The sequence below is a fragment of the Lolium rigidum genome, chromosome 3 (assembly GCF_022539505.1).
Source record: "Lolium rigidum isolate FL_2022 chromosome 3, APGP_CSIRO_Lrig_0.1, whole genome shotgun sequence".
Lineage (NCBI taxonomy): Eukaryota > Viridiplantae > Streptophyta > Magnoliopsida > Poales > Poaceae > Lolium > Lolium rigidum.
Genome location: NC_061510.1, coordinates 229,336,509 through 229,360,630, shown reverse-complemented (window position 1 = coordinate 229,360,630; position 24,122 = coordinate 229,336,509). Strand labels below are relative to the sequence as shown.

Here is a 24,122-nt window from a genome sequence, read left to right as displayed (position 1 = left end):
TTACCTTGTCTTGACCATGTGGAAACTACAAACAAGTTACAGAGTATATTCACACAGTTCAAAATCACTATGAGAACTAAGCAGAAGTCATTGCCCTGAAGAAGCCTCCTACTTGTATTCTATTCTTCCTCTACCAGAGGGATTCAGAAATCAGATAATCTAGTATCATTATGGTGGCCAAAGGACAGTGATCAGGTTTGAGTACATGAGTTACACATCTTGGCATATCAATCTCTGTTTATAATTTCGCATAATAAGCATAGAAGCTACATACATGTGCATATCAATCGCTTATAAATTCGCATAGTAAGGATAGAAGCTTGACTATCATATTTATTTTCTCTGCAAATATGAGAGCTCCACATACTGATTTTGCATCTCCGGTGTCTATAACTTAGCAAACAACATTATCTAAAAGAACAACCACAAGTTCTACAAAAATGGGACCGAAGGTCATAGGTAAGAGTAGCCGAGAGACGGCATCAGTTACCAAATTCAAGCAATGGTAAAGATGATTAGCCAATGTTTCTACATGCACATTGATGTCAGTTTCACAATTGTAGCCTCTTATATTACATCATATGTTGTGTCACTTAGTTATTTGCTCAGCGTGGTCTGCATATTTTCAAGTTACTGCACCAAACATATGCAGTATCAGTATGCTTCGTAGAAATATCCAGCCAACAAAAATGCATAAGGCATCAGCTTGGTGGTAGCCTGCATAGTTTTGCCTATGGAGTTCCGTTACTTCTTTCACCCTCAACCTGTATTTTCATACATTGTCATTTTATTGTTCACCCATGAGGATAGATATCTCTTCAACTTCTTCCCACATGTTGATTCTGACTTCGATTCGTATGTACAAAAGCAACATGTACTTCATTGATCATAGTGGATCAGCAGGATGAACAAGTACATTCACTGCCTTCAAGGGATGGGACACAACAAGAAACACAAGAACAACGTAATGAAGACAATTAATAGCTACGAGATCATCGTTGCCATTTTATTCAGTATTCATAATTTTCCCTGCCACAACTTTAGCTACATTCCTTATCCAACTGTTAGTTGCATGCTAAGCAAAAGCATTATTAATAAACTGATTTACTGACTGATGCTTACACTACACATATGACTTCACTTATATGACTGAGTTTGCCTGTTGGTTCATTCTGATGCAGTACCATTCAGGGTGAACTAGCTGTTCTACTATATATACATTGTTTACTTATGAAAGCAAATTGCATACCGAGTACTTGTTCCTAGCATGAGCAATGTCAATGGGGGATAGCGGAGTTGTTGCCTGAAGGAGTGAGTCTAAAAGCATTATGGTTGTGGGGCAGATTCTATACAATCAAATCTTAAAAGCTCAACGACGTGTATTTGGTTTTGAAAAATAACATAGATTATCCAACTGATCATTTTTAGATGTCAATGGACCAGAAACCTTTACATGGTGCACCTTTTTGTTTACATTCCTATTCGTATTTTTTCCTTGATTGGATTAGGCTTTCACAGTTCTTATGTAAGTATAGCTCACCATTTTTCTAACTTCTTTCATGCTGTGATACAGGGGATGTGGACGCCTATTGAAGCTAAGGACCAGAATGGAGAATATCAATTTTGGTTCTCTCACTATCGGTACAACATCTGATGAGTTTTATTTCTTTTTTGAATCAGATTTACAAGTTACAGACAGATAAAAATTATGAAAACAAGTATTGAGTTCTCTTACCTCGATGGCAAATCTAATTCTATATTGTTTGGTTGAATATATTTTCAACATGTTTTGTTAACTGGTCCAGTTGATTGCATGCAAACAATATTCTGACATTATAGTTGCATACTAGGTGCTCACTTACATAACTTTGTTTTGTTGTACATTTTGTAACATATATCTGAGAGAAGTTTATGTTCAGATTTAACTTGTTTTTGTGCACGTAGTATTTAAACCTTCAGCAGTTTTGGTACTCTTTAATTTTTTCCAAACACATCAAGTACCTCAGGAGATAAGTTCTCTCATATGCTTTCATTTGTTTGTATGCCTAATACTCTCACATGTGATGATTAGCTTGCTGATGCTCGACCAGAAGAGAACTCAGGTGTGGAGCACGCCTGAAGTGAAAAGGAGGGAAACAGGATGCTGACAGAATACTAAGAGCAGCTGGAGTACTTTGGCGTATTCTAGCTCCTTTTCCAGATATTGTTTGTGATTGATTGCAGTTCAGTTATTTGATCTGAGTAAATCAGGTTAGTGGCAGGGCACATTGTTGGCACGGCCAAGATGGTTGGTCCTGTCAATCTTTCTAAGGACATTACTTGTGTTTTGAAATAACTCTAAATTAGGTAAAAGAATCTGTAGCATGGCCAGTATAGACATCCTTGCCGTCGCGAAGATTGGTGCCGTGTATATCCTTAGCATAGCATAATTTTTCAGATTTTTATCCCTTTAACAGTTGTGATGTTCGTCAGTACTAGATTCCTATATCAATGTTAAATCTTACTTAGCCGGTTTCGTCCTAAACGTGCATCTTGTCCTTTGACTGGGATGTGGAGAAACAAACTCCAGAGGCTAGACTGAATGTACGGAAGGTCGGAAGCTAGGCCGATATTTCTGTATGAAGACAAGGTGTGTTAGCAGTGGCTTGTTTTGGAGAATACTCAGTTTTTTGCTAAATTATCAGTCCAAGTCCATGTCAATTTATTCGGAGGCAACGACAAATTTTTATATTATAGGATAGTTCTATGGAGTATGAAGTCTTGGTTACAACCTACTCCCGCCGTCGTCAAATAAGTAGATCGTTTAGCCTCAAATTTTGTTCATACAAAAGTGTATTTTTACCTTCCCAATCACTTTAAAGTAGCAAAAATTGCTTCTCTCCCATCTCACGGAAAATCAAATCCAATAATATTTATCACATGTTATCTTGATTTTGTACATGCGCTTAGCACAATGAAGGTAAAAGAATTAAAGAGAAGAGATATATTGATTTGCTTCCCAATATAATTTTCTCTTCACTTGATAATCTGTCTTGGAAACCCCGCATGCCCACTTATTTGTGGATGGAGTAGTAGTTTCAACTTATGTGTAACTCTTAAGTCAGCTAGAATCTTAAAACAAATTCCAGGGGTGTTGATATATTTTTCTCAGTTACAACCAAACCCAATGTAACTAGAAATCTTCCTTGCAACTCACATGCAACAAAAAAAAAATCTAAGGTGCGTTCTACATGCTACTAGGGAAAACCCAGGGACAACCAACTAGGAAAATTTCAGTTTCAATTTCAACTCACTTGCAACTGTCATATCAGCACAGATGACGAGGTAAATCCATGGCTAGACAACAAAATCAGGTGTCTCAATTCTAGCAAATCCGTTTATGTAAGGAAATTAGTATCACTGGATTTTTCCTAAAAGGATGCTACATAAACTTCAATATCACCAACATAACCAGAAAAGAAAAGGTTGGAGTCGCATCCGAGCATGTATCCATGTCTAAATTGGGTGAATTGTAGAAAAACTGGAATAAATATGATTAAGACATATCAGTGCACAAAATTAATAATTAGCCTTGTCGACAAAAAATGACGCTCTCGCAAGTTTCTACACTGGTCGAGAACCAATATATGTTTGGATGGTTAGAAAGGCAGCATATTGAAGTTTAAATCTCAGATTTAATACTTTGGTGTCTCTTTAAAAAGAAGAAATATTTTTCAGGGGAGGATGTTCCCGTTGACAGCAAGATGCCCGTGGTAACTTCGCTAATTTCAAGACCCGCTGAATTAATTTGTTGGACTCGATCTCTTAAAGGTGCTCATAGAGGTAGGGTGTGGATATGTACCTTGGTAGAGGTGGGCGTATGTGTCTCGAAAAAAAATCTACACTGGTCAACATGTTTTTTTATCCCCAAGAAAATAAAATACTGTACTCATATACAGGAAATTCGACGCTGCTCTGCTTCCATTTCCATCTTGTCCTCGCACGCGTCGTCTTCCCCGGCCTCCACTCCACTCCACTCCCCATCTCCAACCCCTGGCTTGCTTAAACCCTACCCACCACCGACCCCTTCGCCATGGCGTGGCAGCCGCATCTCTCCCCTCTCGCGGCCTTCGAGCGCGACGGCACCCTCCCTCCCTACGAACCCACCAGATTCTCCTCCAACCCCGCCTTGGACGAGTGCTTCATCAAGGCAGTCTACGACGGCGACCTCCGCCTCGTCAAGAGTACGCGCGCAACCCCTCTACGCCGGCGGCCATCATTTCCCCCATTTTCCTATTTCCGTGCTGAATTTTGGTGCCGATGCGTTTTACTTACGCTTCAGGGGCGGTGAGGGCGGTGGGCAGAGGGGCGGAGGGCCGTCGCCTCGCCGACAAGCTGGGGGCGGTCAGGGACGGCTTCGGCAACGGCTTGCTGCACTCCGCCGTCCTCGGCGGCAGCCTGCCCATGTGCCGCTACCTCGTCGAGGACCTCCGGATGGATGTCGATGACGTAGGCCTCATGGGTGCGTCGCCCGCCTTCAAGCCCTCTCCTTTTTTCCTTCCCGTAATCCCGCACCGAATCATCCTAGCTGCGGCTCGTTGATTAGAGAGTATCTCCCGTTCATTCTTCCTTGGATGGGCTGAATCTGTGCTAAGCTTCTCTGCTTCCTTGTCCCTGACAGGCGAAACACCTTTCACCGTTGCTGTTGCCCGTGGGAATATGGAATTGGTGCGTTACTTTCTTGATCAGGGCGCTGATAAAGAAAAGCTCAACGATGATGGGTACACCCCTCTCCATTTAGCCACCGGGAAAGGTAGTATCGATCTGTATCTACTGCACATAACTCACCTTTCCCAAGTGTTCTTCTGCATGTGTACTGCGTGCGTCTGTGTGAGGACCCATTAAATAACAGTGCGACACTGAGTAGTACAAATTTCTGATTGGATAGTCTTTACAATGGCAAATATCTGAAGGGAGTAATGCGCTTGCTGGTGAAAGTTCTTCCTTTTTCCCCTATAGACAGCATATTATGCAAGATAATTACTTGCAGGGCTTTCATTTTCCCTGCCGTTGTTAATATAGTTTGGCCAAGTCCCAGAAGTCTAAACATGCCCTTGTGTCCGAATTCGGCTTGCTCCATCAATTCCAACCCATAATTAGGCTTGACTCTGTATTTCCTGGGCTGGATTGGATATGCGCTCTTCTAGTTTGCAGCAAAGGAGTTACAGCAAAGTATTTATTGTAGACTCATATATATTTCGTACTATCTTGTACCCAGGAGTTGAAATGGTAGACCTCTTACTCTCCAAAGGCGCTAACCCCAATTCACTAAATCATGGTGGGACAGCACTGCATCTTGCTGCTATCCATGGCCAGGATGATATTATGAAGGTTTTGTTGGACCACCATGCAGATGTAAGGGCTACTCGTGTCTTTTACTTTTTATGAACTGGCTTGCTATTTTGAATTCCTCAAAAAAAAAAAATTTAGTTATTTCATTGTTTCTCTATCCAGCAGCTATTTCCTATTTATGTTTCATGTCACTGGCTTTGTGCGTTGCACATGAGTTTTTCATTCTTTCTAACTTCCAACTTATAACCTGAAATCAGCTGGAGTACAACTCTTCACCTGCTCCATTTCAAACCGCAGTCTCAGTAATATGTGTCATGTAACATGTGCAATCTTGTTGCTCTTTTTTCAAGCCAATCCCATTTTCCCTAATCTACAGACTGACCTGTAGTCTCGTTTTCAGTGCTGAGCTTTCTTGTTTCATTGCACATGTTCCATCAGTGAGCAGGTGGAGTTCAGAGACCTGAGCGTACATGCACTTTTTCTAGTGCTTTTAGTTTCTCATTGCATAACATACTCTGAGTCTCTGACAACTTCAAGTTTAACATGCTTGACCGGAATGTACAATGACTGTTAGCTCTAGCTTTTGTCTGGCCATTGACTTTGCTGGGCTGGAAAGTGGAAACTTACTCTTTTGATCTTCCTTTCTTTGACATGCATTTTTGGGAGTGATCCCAGACTGATGAGAAGGATTATCACCATTTCATAACATGAAAGTCTTATTCGTTTACTTTTCGCAATGTTCATGTATGTTACTTATTTTATTTCTTTTGTTTGACAAAATATTTTACTCACAATGACTTGGTTATATATATATACTATCTATTCTATTGTAGTAATTATTTACCCCTCCCTTCCTTCTTTAAGTTTGGCTGTGGTTATATGGGACTCCTAATTTTTTCATCTCTCAACAGCATAAGCTAGCTTTGAGTGGTACTGATCATACAGCTCTTGTTCTTGCTACTGTCGCGTGCTCGCTGAAATGTGTGAAACTTCTGCTTGAGGTATGTAATCTTCACACATCAACTTCCAGGTTACTGTGCTAATGTGAAAAGGGAGATTTACGTTACTGCCGTAACTATCCTAAAATGATTATGCCAATGACGAATTGAAATGTATATGTTTGTTCTTCTGAAGCATATAACCCAAGCTTCTCATTGTTAGGCTGGTGCTGATGTGGATGGTATTGGTAAAGATACACCCTTAATCATCGCTGCCATAGATGGTTCAACTGACATCCTTAAGTGCTTAGTTCTGGCTGGTGCAGATGCTAATGTTACTGACACTGTAAGCCTTTTTCTTACCTTGCTGCTACATACATGGATGCTCTCGTGCACAGCTGACAGGACATACCCTAGTATACAGTTCATTTAGCTGATTATGCTAAATATCTTATTCTTTTTCCATCTTCAAGTTGTGTACTTCAAAACAAACATCATGAAGATAATTTGCTTATTTCGCAGGTCTATTTTGTCTATGCTTGGTCCATTTTGATTTACCCTACATTAAATATGTTGTTTCTTACATGAAACAGAGAAGCTACATTTTAATTCAACACCCTATTTTATTTTGTTATTTGGAGGGGATGAACTGATGACTCTAGGATATCTACTTTGGAGTTCACCCTTTGACCAATTCTGATTTTGCCAAGAACTTTGGATTGTTAGATGAAATTATAGAAGTTGTCTTAACAGTTTTGAGAAAAAAAAACGAAGCTGAGATTGCAAATACCAGCAAGAGTTACTTCAGATCTGATTCATCCTGCAAATTGTTGTGATAGTGTTGTAATGTGATGATTTCGTATACTTGAGTGGTGGTTGCCTGATCTTCGGCAGCAGGTCACATGTTCTGTGTGCTCACTGCTACACTAGAAGAATATGCTCCCGCCTTCCTATATGTTGCATGCTCCTGTAAAGTATTTAAGTTTAGAAGAATATACTGGAGCTGGTGGGACAGAGGGAGTATTAAAGTTTATTTCTTAACAGAATATAAGGTTTATACCATGTCTGCCTAATGTTTCTCTAGATACCTTGCTTGCTCCTGCTTTATCATTTTCTTTTGTCGAATACTAAGTGAAGTTAATCTTGTTTGTTGTCTTGGCAGTATGGACGCACTCCTCTAGAAATTGTTGCACGTTCTGGTCGGCGTGAACATGTTGAAATTCTTTTTCCGGTCTCTACTCGTCTTCGTAATGTGCGTGACTGGAGTGTTGATGGAGTCATTCGTCATGTAAAATCAGTGCGCCCAGCAAAGGTATTTTATAAAACATCATTATCATATTTATATTAATGGTTTGAGTGTGCATGCCTCTGTGACAAATTTTCTAAGTTTTGTGCAATTCAAAGTATGCCAGCAGTCTTGCTGAATGGTACTGTTTGCTATGATCCAGTGAAGAAAATATGGGTCACATCTACTGCATGCTAACTCATTTGGGAGCAAAACGAGTTGGTTGAAAGAATTTAAATATTATCTTCATCTGTTCTGTTAAACTGGTCAACTCGATAATCCTTATCACGTGACCATTTGATGGTACATCGCATATTAATTCAGTCACATACAGCATGGAACGTGGTCTGTTGCCATGCCTGTGTGTTTTGGACGGTGATAGTTATGTGTTCTGAGTTTTTTAAATTGTTGTAAGTATCAACATAAGCACGATTAACCCCATTTCTGATTTTGAACGAAGTTAGGGTGAGATGAGCATTTAAGAATTTAGGTAAAATAATGTACTCCTTACAATGGATTGGCTGTGGGTTTCTTCAGCGGTAGCTTATCCCAACCTGCTTGGGACTACATCTTTATTTTTTTTATTGTGGATTCCATAGCAGATGGAAGATGCGGCAATCAGTAATGTTGATTAGTAGAACTTCAAAAATATGTGAGTGTAAACAAAACAAGCTACCCAGTTCTATCAGTGAAATTGATTGTTAGGCTAGTAGAAACAGTGGAAATGAATCTAATCGAACAATTCTTTAACTGTTGACATTGACCTTTAATTTTAATTTATCGGGAGACATGAGGTTAATATTTGATTGAATATTCATGGCCACTTCGTAAATGGCAGAACTATTGGGTTGAGTCAGAGAGATATTAATTATAATTGTTTACGTGTGATACTGAATCTTTATTTCGTTTCATTGGTCTCAACGTTTCAGAAAACTATGCTTGCTAGTGCAAAATCCAAAGCACACCAGGCGTTCAAGAGTGGGAATTATCTTGTTGCAGTGAAAATTTATGATGAGGTATATTTGCATCTTGCTTATTATAGTTTATGGACTTATTGACCACTCAGAACAAGTTTAATGACTATGGTGCATTGTAGTATTGTTTTTATGTTCCCTTCATGGAACAGCATGTGCGATGGAAATTATGCTCTCTGCTCGCTTTGCAGGTGTGATAGTGCTGTGAACTAGATAGAGGTTGCTCCTCTAAGCCCTTCCTGTTATCTCTTACAATGCAATTTTTTGTTGATGATGCAAGTTGGATCAGTGCCAGAATTTGTCATACCATTGCATGCAACTCATCATGTGGCAAATAATAGACACTTCAGAGAAAAGTGTGGCAAATCATAAAATATCCCCACATACATGTACAGGATGAGACCATTACTTGACAAAGTCGATTTGGAAATAGATTTGATATGTGCAAGTAGTCTACCAGGCATCCTTAGTAGTAGTCTTAAGTAGTCCTTATAAATGGATGCTCATGTGTGTGGTTTCAAAGAAGGAAGAAGATACACTAGTCTTCGTGTAAAAATCGTCTAAACTTCTTTCATTGGAATTTATGTGCATCCCGATGCTCCACAAACCCTAATTCTTTCAAGCCATGCTGTCTGGCTATCTTCTGTAATTAGTTATGCTCATAGGTACTTAGGTTCACATCATTAGCGAGGCTACCATAAATGGTCTTTCTTGCACGTTGTTATATTAAGAAAAAGGCAATGAACTTATACTAGTCTATGCGTGTTCTCAAAACAATCTTCTCAAGTCCAGGGCTGGATCCAGCTCCAGCTAATTGGAATATCTTGCTTACATGCCTTGTTTAATGCTGGAAAACCTGTATAAGATCATAAGGAGGTTCACACTTCGAGAGGCTTTGCCAATGAACATGCGCACTACACTTATGCACTCTCTTTTTCTTTTCGAATTGCCATTTATTTTATCTTCTCATTTTGTTCCTCTGTATTAGTTTTTATTTGTTTGAGCTGTATTTGTCAACAGATTCATATTTTGTACATCCAGTGCAGATTATGGCATGGTTATGCAAGTAAATCATGACATTGATGACTTATCTTTGCTGCAAACATTTAATTAGTGTTTTAGTGATTCACCCAGCACAGCCATCCTTGCTGGCAAATCTAAAACATTGTAGATGCTTGATGCTTCATCTGTGTTGTAGGCAATGAAACTCAACCCTGGTGATGCAACCTTGCTCTCAAATAGGAGCCTATGCTGGCTTCGCTTCGGTTATGGGAAGGAGGCCTTGGAGGATGCTCAAGCTTGCAGGAGGATGCGACCTGGCTGGGCAAAGGCCTGCTACCGTGAAGGAAGTGCTCTGATGTTACTGAAGGTGCGATAAGTTGTTTAGATCAGCTCTATATTTTCAGTGGGAAAACCGTTTTGATGTACACAAGTTCTGCATTTTCTGTGGCAAATCCATTCTTTATGTACGTGCAAGCTCTTTGTCTTCAGGACTATGAAAAGGCATGTGGTGCATTTCTTGAAGGTGTTAAATTGGAGGCAGGGAACACAGAGATTGAAGAAGGGTTAAGGTATCCTACTTGTCTCTTTTGGCTACATTCAAGTCTAGTGTATAGTGATAATCTTTTTTCGAAAGGCCGTCAGGAGCTCTGCTCATTGTACTCAAAGGAAGGCAGAAGGCCTAAATCAAATTTTGGAAGAACAAATGATAATCTCGATGAAATTAAGCAAATTCCTTCTTGCAATGATCTTTCCCTTAGAGCAGCCTATAGACATGATATTCACAGTTCAAACTGAAATGTGTAGGGAGGCCTTGGCATCCTTGAAGATAACTGGCGGTATCACTGGAAAAGATATGCTGGATCAGCGCCGGCTAGTTGATGCCGTAAACTAGCACTACTCACAGAAGAAAGGGAGGTGCACTGTTAGTGTGACGAGACAAGTAGGTTAGGTTAATTGGTAGATGCCCTATGCTATTGAACATCAGCTGGATCCTGGAAACTACTAAGCACCTCGCCTCACTGGAATGCTGGCTTCGCTTCGGTAATGGGGGGAATTTTTTTGTATACAGAACTTTCTTTGTGGTTCCTTGATAGGTGACTGTATTTTCTTTACAGCATCTGAACTTCTGAAGTGAGCTTATTATCCATTTTGGCAAAGTTATTTGTTAAGCTGTGTGAGACCCAATGTAAGTCGTGTTTTTGGTGTTGGCTGCACTGATTTACCAGAGATGAAGGCATGAACTAATCGGATGAAAGAAATTCTATCCCCTGCCTATTTCAGTTCTAATTACTATGCTAATTACTCTAGGATGTAGCAAAACAGATAGCGAGCAGGCATGAGGAGTAGTTTTAGGTGCTGCTGTAGCGGGCAGCTTAGCTGCATGTAAGAAGCTTTGTAAAACCCTCTTTTTCTGGATCTTAATGGAAAAGCAAGCAACCATTGGTTGCCTGTTCTTGAAAACTAATCGAAGTACAAAGTGCAAGTGCAAGTGTATTTCAAGTACAAACATACTAAGGCGAAGTACAAAGTATGCTAAAACGGAAGCACAAAATACATTAACCAAAGTATAAGCACGATGTAGTAAAATAAAAGTAATAAAAACATAGAAACTGGAATACAAAAGCACACTAAAATCTGAAGTATAGCTCAATAAAAACAGAGTACAATTCAATTACAACCGCAATAGTTTCGAAATCAAATAAAAGTTTCTCGAAATCTATGAATCTAATTTTCATGATCTCGTCGTGAGGAGCGCAACGGTGGAAACCACCTTCGCGAGGAGAGCAACGATTCGAAGGAATCTTATTTAAAATAATATAGATGTAAATCTTTAGAATTTCTTTTTACTACGGTGGTTGTTTGATTTGTAGGATTGAATCACGTATTCTGCGAAATGTATCGCACTACATTTTAAAGGAAACCTTAGTCCTCATTGTAGGAATCCTTTGTTTTTCATGTTATTGAATCAAACACATTTTTATGCCAATTAAATTTTATAGAAACACAATGGATCGGAAACTCCAAATGTAGCCTGAGCTACATGGCTCCCCCCCTTTTTTTTACAAAATTTGAATTCAACATTAAGTTTCAAGAAATTCTGAAAAAATGCTCGATGTAGGTAATGATGTACTCTACCACAGTGCAAAATCTCATGATGAAGTACATTATATTCGAGGCTACATAAAAATGACGAATTCTGATAAATTTTAGAGGTTTCAAAATCTGTACTTTTCAAATCCACGGATCCGTGAATTTTGCACAACCCAAAATACTCAGTCTTTCGTATTGCTTTTCTTTTGAAACTATGAAATGCTATTTCTAAATTTTTGAAAAAACAGGTGCCATCTAGCTCGAGCTACAAATTGCCACACTCACGTGACATTGCAATCCTGTATTTTAAGACACCCTCAAGCTTACAACGAAAGAAAAATGGAAACAAATTTGGTGCACATGAGCATGAGTGCTCTTAGTTTTTAAAAAATTGTACATCTGTGTTTCAAAAAATCATTACATTTATTCCATGAATACATACACATGTCCTGAATATTCGTGCAAAGTTTAGGTAGAAATTGCACTGTATTTTGAGCTAAAAAAACAAATTTGTGGCTTGGTTATAGGGCAAATATTTGTTAGAAATTTATCTTTTTTATATAGCTCAAAATACAACATATTATTCTCCAAAATTTCTACCATATCTTCGAAATGTTTATATGTATGTGAATATTCAATTTTAACTTCTTTAGAATCAAATAATAATAATTTTTGAAAATTAGGAGCACTAGTGCTTGTGTGCCAAATACACTTTTCGAAGAAAAAGATTCATGCTCCCATCCCAAGAAAATAAAATACTCTACAGTAAATTCGCTGCCCGCTCGGCTTCCATTTCCACCGTCGTCTTCCCCGGCCTCCCCGGCCTCGTTCCCCATCCAACCCCCGGCTTAAACCCTACCGACCTCCAACCCCGTCGCCATGGCGCCGCAGCCGCCTCTCCACCCTCCCCAGGCCTTCGACCTCCACCGCTTCAACGACATCCCTCCGGGTTTCGGCGAACCCAGCCCTTCCTCCTCCAACCCTACCTTGGACCAGGCCTTCCTCATGGCGGCCTTCAGCGGCGACCTCCGCCGAGTCAAGCGTACGCGCGCCGTCCTTCTCCTCTTCTTCATTTCGATTTCTCTGGTGTTTCCGTGCTGATGCAGGAGCCGATCCGTTTCGTTTCAGAGGCGGCGAGGGCGCTGGGCAGGGGCGCGGAAGGCCGCCGCCTCGCTGAGAAGATGGGCTCGGTCATGGACGGCTCCGGCATGCGCCTCATTCACCTCGCCGCCCTCGGCGGGAGCCTGCCCGTGTGCCGCTACCTGCTCGAGGACCTCGGGTTGGACGTTGATGTCGAGAGCCCCTTCGGTGCGTCACCTTCAATCCTTCTCCTTTCCTTCCTTATAAGTAGAAGTTACTTAGTTCCATGAGTAGAAGTTGTACACTGGAGTGGTAGGTTGTCTTGTCTGACCGAGTTAGCTGTTTCGTCTGATGTGCTGGATTTGTGCTAATTAAGTTTCTCCCCTTCTCCCCGTTGGTACCCCTGCAGGCGCAACTGCTATTGAGGCTGCTATGGCCCGTCAGAATGTTGAGTTGGTGCGTTATTTCCTTGATCGAGGTGCTAACACAGGGAAGCTCGACACAGAAGGGCGTACTCTTCTCCATTTCGCCTCCAAAGTAGGTATGATCGATCTCTGGGCTTAAGTGCTCTTCTTCTCTTGTGTACTCCACGAGGACCCATATATTGGTGAGACATGGAATTGTTTATATAACAAATTGCCGCAAAAACAAGGAGCTACAACAAAGTATCTATAGTCAATTCATGATGTATCTTGTATTTTGTATCCAGGAAACTATGAAATAGTAAAGCTCTTACTCTTGAAAGGAGCTCACGTTAATGCAATAAATCTTGGTGGGACAGCACTACATATTGCTGCTTCTAGTGGGCTTGATGATATTGTGAAGATTTTGTTGGACCACGGTGCAGATGTAAGCATCACCATCATCTTCTCTTTTTGATGAACTGGCTTCCTATTTATCATAGTAGTAGTAGCATCTACAGTAATAGTTATTTATACGATTGCTTCCCTATCCAGCAACTCCTGTTTGAGCGTTTTCTCTTCATGAAGTTGGATTTACGTGTTACACATGTGTTTTTATCCATTTTAACTGTAAGCTTGAATCATGTGGAGTACGATTCTTCACCTGCTCCAGTTTCCAAACCAGTCTCAGTAATATTGTGTCTTGGTAGTGTGAGCGATGTGTCGCTATTTCTTTCGAACCAATATCATTTTTCCAATCTACAAGTCAACTTATAATCTCCTTTTCATCGACGACTTTTTCTTATTTCATTGCACATTTAAATATCCACCAGGTTGAGTCCAGAGACCTGACTGTGCACATGCTTCTTTTTTCTACCGTATGCATATCTAACTATATGAACTGCACGTCTGTACATAGCGCTTTTAGTTTCTACTGTCCTTGCATGACATATTCTGACAAGTTGAAGTTTAACATGCTTAGCAATGTCTAGATGCAGTGTCACTATAGTCAGTTGAGGCTGAAGATCTTGCTTTGCAGCATTACTGTATTCTTGTTACCGCTTGAACGTTAATGCACAACTACTGCTAATTTCTAGCTTTGTTCTGTATTTCCATTAACTTTTCTGGGCTGGAAACACATGCTTTTGATCTTCTTTCCTTTCAATGCATTTTTGGGAGTGGTGACTGGTGAGGGATTTTCCATATGGGTCCGAAAGATCCATCACCTTTTTATATATGACATAAGAGCCTAATGCGTTTACATGACAATGTTTCTGTATGTTAAATATGCTATTTCTTATTTTCGACAAAAGTTTTTACTCACAGTAACATTGTTATATCTACACCCCTCCCTTCCTTATTTAATTTTTATGTTGACTGTAGTTATATGGGATTTCTAATTTCTTTATATCTCAACAGCATAATATAGCTTTGAGTGGTACTGATTATACAGCTCTTGTTCTTGCTACTATCGCACGCTCAACGAAATGTGTTAAGCACCTGCTTGAGGTATGTCAACTCATTGTTCACAGGTCAACTTGCGGGTTACTTTGATAATTTGAAAAGAGAGTGCTACATTTACTGAATTTCTGAAACTTCCATGAAATTATTATAACAATGGGTATTTGTATGTGTATGTGTGTCCATATGAAGCATATAAGTATACGACCCTTGTTTATATTGTTAGGCTGGTGCTGATGTGGATGGTATTGGTAAAGAGACACCCTTAATGATCGCGGCCACTGCTGGCTTGACTGACATCCTTAAGTGCTTGGTTCTGGCTGGTGCAGATGCTAATGTTACTAACACTGTAAGTTCTTTTGTCCTTGCTTCTACATGGATAACGTAACATGGCATATTCTTGTTGGTTTTCCATCTTCAAATGTAAACTTCGAAACAGATATCTTGATGAATTTGCTTATTTAGCTGATCTATTTTGTGTATTTTTGGTCTGTGTAGATTTATCCTCGTACACTACATTATAAATGTTGTTTATTACTTGAAACAACAAAGCTACATTTTAAATCCATTACCCTATTCCATTTGACTATATGGAGAGACGTCTGAGTATGTGATGGTTCTAAGCTATCTGCTAGATAGGAACAACTTACCTTGGAGCTCCAACTTTGACTAACTTTGAATCTGCAAACTACCTCGTTGGATTGTTGGATATGTAGAAGACAGTTTTGAGAAAAAGTGAATCTGAAATTGCAAATATCAGAGATATTTAGTTCTTATCTGCTTCATCCCGGAAGTTATTGGGATAGTATTATCATGTAATAACTGTGTATAGTAACAGTTTTGTTCTTCAGTGGTGGTTGACTGACCTTAGACAGCAAGCCAATGTTCTGTGTGCTCATTGCTACACTAGAAGACACCACTCCACTTATTTATCCTAATCTCTAGTATTTAAGTTTATACCATGTCTGCTCAATGTTTGTCTAGATACCTTGTATCTGCCTGCTTTGTCATATTCCAAATATTAAGTGAAATTAATCTTGCTTGTTGTTTTGGCAGTATGGGTTCACTCCTATAGAAATTGTTGCACTTTCTGGTAGGCGTGAAGATGTCGAAATTCTATTTCCATTCACTTCACGTTTGTCTAATGTGCGTGACTGGAGTGTCGATGGAGTTATTAGGCATGCAATATCAGTGCCCCCAGCGAAGGTATGTTATAGAACATTATCATATTTGTTTATATCAATCGTTGGAGTGTGCCTGCTATCCATGAGATTTCCCTAATTTGGGGTTTCTGCAATTCATAATTGTAACTTGAAAAGAGTGGTTGAAGCCATACATTTCACTTTCCTATAATGAATCACAGTTACTGGCTAAGAAGTTGATTCATCGGGAATGCCAAGTATGCCAGTTATCTTCCTGCAATGACTTTGTTAGCTATGAGCTAGTGAAGTGAAAATATGTCACATGTATTGCACCCTAATTCATTTGGGAGCAATAAGGTTTAGTTGAAACAATTTTAAATATTTACCTTTATCTGTTATGTCGAACTTGCCAGCTCAATAGCCCTCACCTGAGTTTTCTATGCCACACTTCATGTTAAGTCTTTCACCGTTTATTATCATGCCCATGTGTAGTAGAAGATGACAGTTGTGTGTTGTGAACTCTTTTATTTTTTGTAAGTATTAACCTAACCAGGATTAACCAGTATTGATTTTGAACCAATCTGGGCCAGGATGAGCATTTAAGGATTAACAGAAAATAGTGCAATGAATTGGACAAGAGAAAACAATAGTGTTTATGATAAAATTACGGGGCACGCTTGGATTGTGACCCTACCTTATCGATATTTTGGCAATGACAAAAAAAATTGGTCTTTGTTTGGATGGTTACCAACCTATTCATATGCCAATGCTTTTTGCCAACTCTAGTTCGTTTTCTAGCCAATGTTGGCCAACCCATGGGCAAGCGAACCTCAACCAAATTTTTGGCTAGGCAAACTTTTGGTAGGGCAAACTTGGGCACAAACCAAACATATCCATGGTCTGTGGTTCTTTTAGAGGTGGGCTATCCTTTACTTGGGACTAAAGACTTTATTGTTGTTGTGGACTTTGCAGCATATGCAAGGTGTGGTAATCAGTAATGTTGATTAATCCTAGAACTTCAAAATTGGGTGAATCTGGAACAAACAAGATTACCAGGTTCTAGCAGTGATGTTGATTGCTATGCCAGTAAAAACGTGTGGAAATGAAACAGAATCAAACAATTCTGTCAACTGCTGAGAGTGACCCATTATTGTTATTTTATCAAGAGACAGTAGGTTAAATATTTATTGAACTTTAATATCTATGGCCACTTCGTAGATGCTAGAACTACTGTTTTCATTCAGTTATTAATTCTGTACTTTCTACTGAGCATGTGGGGAAAGGGATTACATGTGATATAAATCTTTATTTTATTTGATTGTCCATTGTTTCAGGAAGCTATGCTTGCTAGTGCTAAATCTAAAGCACACAAGGCGTTCAAGAATGGGAACTATCTTGTTGCAACAAAAAATTATGACGAGGTATGTTTTTGCCTCTTGTTTGTTGAAGTTTATGGACATATTGGATGTTCAGAACAAGGACCTATAATGCCTTTGGTCCAGTTTGTTGTTTTCCTTTGTGGAGTGTTGCAGATGTAGTAATGTTGTGACGTGGACAGAGGTTGCGCCTCTAAGATTTTTTTTGTTATGCTGCTATTTCTGTTATCTCTTATAATGCAATTATGTTATTGACGACGCAGTTGGATTACTGCCAGAGCGAGTTACTGCCATTGCATACAACTCATCGTTGTGAACATAGTTCAGGCAGCAGCACATTCTTGTAGGGGCAAGATGAGACCAATACCAGTGGCTGGCCTGTAAGCCATCCAGGAAGAAGCTGACACCAAGAATAACAGATTAATGGTTTTGGAGTTGGTTTAGAGATAGAGTCTGTTGAATTCGTAAGTAGATTTCATATGTGCAAGTGGTTTATCAGGCATCTTTGTCCAGGTTGATTCTTTTAGGTGAGTTGTGTCAATGTAGGAGTTGCATCAGGGACAGTATAACTAGTCCTTATAAATGGATGCCCATGTAAGTTGTTTCAAAGAAGAAGATAAACTAGTCTAAATAATATCTACACTTCTCTTGTCGGAGCCCCTCTGCTCAACATACCCCGATGTCTGGCCATCTTTTGTTGGTTACCCTGGTATGCACTTAGGTTAACACCATTGGCTAAGCGACCTTGAAATGATTCTTATCTGTAGTACACACACGCATGGGTGTGAGTGTTTCCGTCACCGTCGATTTATTCCTCAAGATTCCCGCTCACCGTGGTAGATGGAAAAGTAGCTCTCTCTCTCTACTCCTTTTATTTGAATCTCAAAGCAAAACGTACGGTGACGAAAAAACCCACACGCATGGGTGTGTTACACAAACAGCAACTTGTATAACCGGGGGGGCCAAAGGCCACAATATGTAGTACAAAAGACTTGAGGCACAATAATAGTAAACCTAGAAAAATATGGACTCATAGAGACCTAGACCAATACTAATACTCCTTAACAGTGTGTAAGTACAAAAATATTTCCGCTACTTTATATTATGCACAATCAATGAACAACCTATGTTAGCTTTATGCATGTTCTAGATAATCTTGCCAAGTCGAGGGTGGATCCAGTTAATAGGATTATCTTGCTCACAGCATGCAATGACCTGTGAATTAAGGTATCTCCTGGATTGTTCAACTGTAAATGGTAGGCTGGGTGCTCCTGGCTGTTTCTAAGAATGTTGGAAGACTAGTATAAGAATCATAAGTGAATTCACTCTTCGAGAGGCTTTGCCAATGAACTCACACAATTAATATAGTTTGTGACTATATTTTGTCTTTCCAAATATCCACTGATGTTGTCTTTTTTGCACCTCTGTATTGGTTAGCTATTTATCAATGGATTCATATTTTGTGCACCCAGAGCAGATTATGACTTGTATGAACAGTTATCCTCTGACATGCTTATATAAGTAAATATAAATATTGTCATGGATGACTTCTGTTTACTGCATACTCCTAGATTTTATGAAGTTTGAAATAGCTTAGTGATTCACCCAGCACTTCATGCTGGCAAATCTAAAACATTGTGTTAATCTTCTGTCTTGTTGTAGGCAATGAGACTTGACCCTGGTAATGTGACCTTGCTTTCAAATAGGAGCCTATGTTGGCTTCGCTTTGGTAATGCGAGGAAGGCCTTGAATGATGCTCAACTTTGCAAGATGATGCGACCTGGCTGGCCAAAGGCCTGCTATCGTGAAGGAACTGCTCTGATGTTACTGAAGGTAGGAATGGATGCTTAGATCAGTTCCATAGTTTCTGCGGGAACACAAGTTCTGCCCTTCTTTTTTAGCAAATATGTTTTGATTTACGTACTGGTCTTCAGGACTATGAAAAGGCTTGTGGTGCATTTCTTGAAGGTGTTAAATTGGAGCCATGGAACGCAGAGATTGAAGAAGGGTTACGGTATCCTACTTGCCCCTTTTGGCTACATTCAAGTCTATCGTCTAGTGATAATTGCTTGACCAAAAATTCAAAAAAAAAATCAACTGCTTGACCATGGTCATTTTCCTAGAACAGCCTATAGTCACCATACTTACAGCTCGAATTGAAATATGCAGAGAGGCCTTGGAATCCTTAAAGACATCTGGCAGTTGCACCAGAAAAGATTTGCTGGATCAGCACCAGCTAGTAGGCACTGTAAACTAGCACTGCTGACAGAAGAAACGGAGGTGCCCTGTTTTACTGCCCCGTAGAGCGTGGCTGCAGGCTTTGAACGAGACAAGTAGGTTATGTTAGTTCTTTGATGACCTTTTGCTAATCCTCATCAACTGAATCGTGTGAATCTGTGATTCTGCGATTGGGATTTTCGGGGCAAATGCTGTTTCGTACTTTGATGGCTTCGTTGGCACGAAAGAGTTTTCCCATTGACCAATTTCTGAAGTAAGTGGATTGTCGGATTGACTTGGACCTTCTGTTCTTTGTTTTGGGCCTCTGTGAAGCCAAATATCCTCTTCTATCTCTGCTGGAATTGATACGTGTAATGTGGTCTTATAATGTATATGTATGGTTGAAGTCCTTGGAATGTTTAGCCCAAACTCCTACGGAGTAATATTTACCAAAATTGTCTTAAAAAGCTGTCCATCTGGACTTGTTTTTTAGGGATACAACAAGACTCTGATGCGAGCTTTATTAATCACCACAAATAGTTACATCGTTTATAAATTGTTTTACCAAAAAGCTTTATTAATCACTAGTTACATCGGTTGTAAGTTGGTTCACCAAAGAACTAGGGGGCTCATCGACCCAATTACAAGATACTTGAATCTGAAAACACTCTTTAGCTAGCTCATGAGCAACTTTATTTGCTTCCCTCGGTCACTGATTAAAAACCACATGGTACCTATGGAAGGCACCAAGTCTACACAATCAACCATGATAGCAGGCGATTCGTTCCCCTTTGCACATATCAATCACTTTTGAAGAATCACCTTTTGCCAGAGAGAGAGTTCTAATCCCTCTTTCACTGCTATCGCCAATTCGCCATAGTTGGTAGCAATATTTGGTAAACATTTAGTAGCTGCAGCTATAAAACGACCTTTATAGTCTCGTAGAAGCGCACCAGTTACGCCCTCACATCCATCAGCGTGGATGGAGGCATCCACATTGAGCTTGATGTGATGAGGTTCAGGTCTGCTCCATCGTGTCATTACCTGTAATAGAGATGATTGACATCTAACACTGATGTAGGGTCGACACATCCTTATTATGAGTTTAGCAGCGTCTAACCCACCATAGATACCAGTAGGCCACTGAAATTGTTTCCTTGAGACCAATCACGTGGACAGATTGGAAGGTGTTGTCCTTGCGGCAAAGAGTAAGTGAGGGACGTGCAGAAACTCCTCGGCGACACCTTCATAGAGGCGTTGTCACGTCACCCCCAGATGTACTCGGTATCTTTTCTTTATCTGTGCTAAGGTGCACTTGGTGATGGTGGTGTAGCGTCCTCTGTTTTTTCTCCCATTAAACTGAGTGTTGATATTTTTTGTCAATGTACTCAAGGGATATTAATTTCATGTTAACTGGAAAAAATAGGGAATGTGTTAGTTTTTTTTCCAACAAATGCATTAGAATTTAGAAGGGATGGAGAAGTAGTTGCATGAAGCGAGATGTAAAAGAAAAAATTGTCACCACGTGATCTAGAACTACAAACTCCGTTAAGATACATTTATATCTAGATAAAGTTAAGTCACTTATTTTAAAATGGAAATTACATATGTTTTTATTATTTCGCGGCGTATGCTTAGCTAGTACCAAGTAAAATACCGAGGCCCGTCTTTACTTGCACATTTTTCTCAACTAAGTTATATATGCCATATTTTTCCTCACATTACAGCTAGCAATCAAACTCGACAGAAGTACATGTTTTGATATAATCCATGCACACGGCGTAGACCCAAAAACACGCTTTGCCAACCGCAACGCACCGTCACGCGGCACCAGTTTTCAGCATCTAGGAGTTTGCCGAGTGCCGGCATGCATACGCAAGTGTTTTTTCGTGACACTCGGCGAAAGATGACCAATCGGTAAAACATAGGGCGTGTTTGGTATCCTTAACGCCCTTTGACTCGCATTAAATAAATAAAAAATAGGTTGTTTGGTTGCCTAGAAGGCTTTTGTGTTGTAGTTCAACCGGTTTTCAAGTCACCCTAGGATAGGCCTGGGAGGAACGCCCAAATCGCCCGTTTTCGGCTGGTATGTCCCGTTGTCGTGAAATTTTGCACGCAGAGTGCAACAGTTACACGCGTGGAGAAGCGCGGGAGACACCTCGTTTTCTCGCCCCTCTCTCCACTTCCAGTCACCGGTCACGCATCCTTTGTCTCCTCTTCACTCCCTCATTGACACGCGCGACCGTCCCATCAACCGCCACCCATGGCCTCCTTCGCGCCCCACCGCTGATGGATCCCGCCGCCCTGACGGTCACCCGCTCGAACTCTAAGCGGCTGCACATGGTCAAGGAGTACTAGCCATGCCGTCGCCATGCGGGGACACTGATTGATCCCGGTCGAGTACCGGTCTTAAATTGGTCATCTCCCATCACTTCGAGGCCCATCAAGATAGGTATGAGGAGTGCGGCCGTGGCCGCACTACACGCCGCCGTGATTTGACCATCGAATCTTGAGATGGGTTTTTTTGCACCCCCTCAACCTAGGGTTTCCTTCCGCTAGGGCGACGGGTGCAGAAAGCTCCAGCCGGGAGATGGAGACTCCACCGGGATGCCATGTGGCCAAGCACGCCCGGGCACGTCGGCAACCCTCTGCTCCATCAGCGTCCCGTCCCCCGACCGCTACTCCAGCTTTGCCGCCTCCTTCGGGATTTGGGTTGGGACGTGATGAAGCACCTGCCGGCGCCGGTGCCCAGCCTCCTCCTCCGACGAGCCCGCTAGCACTCCGTCCCATTGTAAGTACTCCATCCCTTTCAAATCGGTTTGTAGATCTGAGTGATGTCAATGTAGATCAGATTGATGTCAATGTAGATCCGATTGATCTCGATGTTTTGCACCATTGTTTGGTAGTCGCTACACAAAAAGAATGCAAATTTGATGAGTAAAATCCATCAGTAGTACTTGAACTTGTCGATCAAAATCACTTTGATCACTGTACATAGAGAATACAGTTTTACGGTCATTGAATACAAGTTTGTGTGTCACGGACGGTCACCGGTGCTGTTGGAGCGGTGTATTTGATCAAGTGGCAAGCTGCAGGATCCGCTGTCAGAATTTGATTTTGTAAATAGACCCCCAAAGTTACTAGCAACTGTATATACATAAAGTACCAGCGACCGAGTGTCCATGACAAATGGGGCACCGGCCGGCCAAATTTCACCCAGTCATTGTAAGAGCATCTCCACTCGTTGGCGCTCCCTACGGCGAAATTCGGACGAAACAACCGCCGGATTGGATGAAATTAAGTCGTGGGGAGTACCGTATTTCCGGTCGTCCACCCGGAGTTCGGCGGACATAGTTTAAATTCAAACAAAGCGCCGTCCCGCGCTACAAGTACGGCTAGTTGATCGGCAAAAGGAGCAAAAAGATCAGCCACAGATCGGCGATCGGAGGGAAATTACACGGAAACAGGCTCATCGGCAGTCCCGGCCGGCACGGCGGTGTCCGACGGACCAGTTTCCTCACACGCCGTGGCCGAAGCGGCTGCGGCAGTCGACGACGAAGCAGCGGCAGTGGACGTCGAAGCAGCCGCAGTCGACGAGGTAGATGGTGAGGAAGCCGAGGTAGGAGCCGGCGGGGACGGCGAAGAACTGGCCAGAGTGGCTTGGAGGATGTCGCTGCGCACCCTTTACTGGCTGGTTATTCTATCTGCCGGGAGAAACACAAAACTGCCGGCACAAATAGGGCTACTAGGGCAGGCAAACAGCCGGCAAGTAAAAAATAGCCAGCAAAGAGTTTTGCCGGCAGGGTTTTTGAGGGCAGACAAAACAGCCGGGAAAAAACTTTTGCCGGCAGTTTTGGTGCCCTCTTAGGTGACCTTTCCCGGCAGAAAATCTGCCCCAACATTTGGTCCATGGTGTAGTGTGCGGTGGCCCTGGTACCAATTCCTCGTCTCCTCGTCCATCAGTTCCATGTTGCCGCCGCCCCTCCGACTGCCAAGTCTGTGTTCCTCTTCTTCGCCGCCGCCGTCGTCTTCAGCAGGGCGATCCGGACGCCTTGGTTGGCGAGCATCTCCCGCCACCTGCCGTCGAACTTGTCGTTCCTCCCGTCGGCGTGCGACCTCAAGTCGGCCCAACACTTGTCGATCGACGCCTGCATCCTGTCGGCGGGATTGCCCGTCTTTTTGAGCTCTTTGAGCTTCTTCTGGCCGAGTTCAGGGCGCCCTTCCGCCGCGCAAGCCGCCGGACCGTCGGGTTTGTGGTGGACGAGAAGACGAGGAGCGGTGGTGGACGAGAAGACGCCGCCGGGAACTGGAACTGGAAGACGAGGAGGAGGATGGACAAATTCGGCGGGAGAGAATGGGGATATGCAAGCAAATTGGAGGGAATGGGGATATGCAAGCAAATTGGAGGGAAAATCTACATGATTTGGTTTTCCAGTCGCCGACTACGCGGGTCCACACGACGTTTCGCGCCAAAATCTTTCGTCCGGAGTCCCCGAGCGCGCCCCGGGGGACCGGGGATGGCGTGGGCTTGCCGGATGGATGAAGGGCCAAATCCGGACGAAAACGAGGAACCGGGGGCGCGACTGGGCCGAATTACGCCGTCCGGATGGAAAAAACGTCCCTCGGGGGCCTAGTCGGGGGGACGAGTGGAGATGCTCTAATAGTTCTCCCCAAAACTCAACCGACGAGCGCTGGACCACTTCGGCCTGCCCCAGCTCCGGCTCGCCGGGAGGATGAAGAGCATGCTGGCGGTGGGCAACATCTAGCACGCTCCGGCCGTCACCAACGCCACTGTCCCGTCCGTCGCCACCGGGGGCGTCTGCA

The 24,122-nt window shown here is 41.8% G+C and overlaps 3 protein-coding genes across 3 annotated transcripts in view; all 3 read left to right on the top strand.

Moving 5' to 3' along the window:
- LOC124696135 (receptor-interacting serine/threonine-protein kinase 4-like) overlaps positions 1-1,654 on the top strand; it is a 3,363-nt gene extending 1,709 nt beyond the window's left edge. The window contains exon 5 of the mRNA XM_047228907.1: positions 1,574-1,654. Coding sequence (XP_047084863.1) covers positions 1,574-1,654 — 81 coding nt within the window. The remainder of the gene's footprint in view (positions 1-1,573) is intronic.
- Positions 1,655-4,379: 2,725 nt separating this feature from the next.
- LOC124703100 (26S proteasome non-ATPase regulatory subunit 10-like) lies at positions 4,380-10,224 on the top strand. The gene is made up of 10 exons (XM_047235307.1): positions 4,380-4,501; positions 4,661-4,792; positions 5,258-5,394; positions 6,243-6,332; positions 6,493-6,615; positions 7,432-7,581; positions 8,484-8,570; positions 9,727-9,897; positions 10,020-10,099; positions 10,165-10,224. Exons 1-10 carry the CDS (start codon positions 4,444-4,446, stop codon positions 10,211-10,213), a joined length of 1,077 nt encoding a protein of 358 aa, XP_047091263.1. The 5' UTR covers positions 4,380-4,443; the 3' UTR covers positions 10,214-10,224.
- A 2,531-nt stretch (positions 10,225-12,755) lies between these two features.
- LOC124703099 (fibronectin type 3 and ankyrin repeat domains 1 protein-like) lies at positions 12,756-19,765 on the top strand. The gene is made up of 10 exons (XM_047235306.1): positions 12,756-12,929; positions 13,111-13,242; positions 13,411-13,550; positions 14,522-14,611; positions 14,790-14,912; positions 15,620-15,769; positions 17,040-17,126; positions 18,744-18,914; positions 19,016-19,095; positions 19,251-19,765. Exons 1-10 carry the CDS (start codon positions 12,803-12,805, stop codon positions 19,336-19,338), a joined length of 1,188 nt encoding a protein of 395 aa, XP_047091262.1. The 5' UTR covers positions 12,756-12,802; the 3' UTR covers positions 19,339-19,765.
- The last annotated feature ends 4,357 nt before the right edge of the window (positions 19,766-24,122 follow it).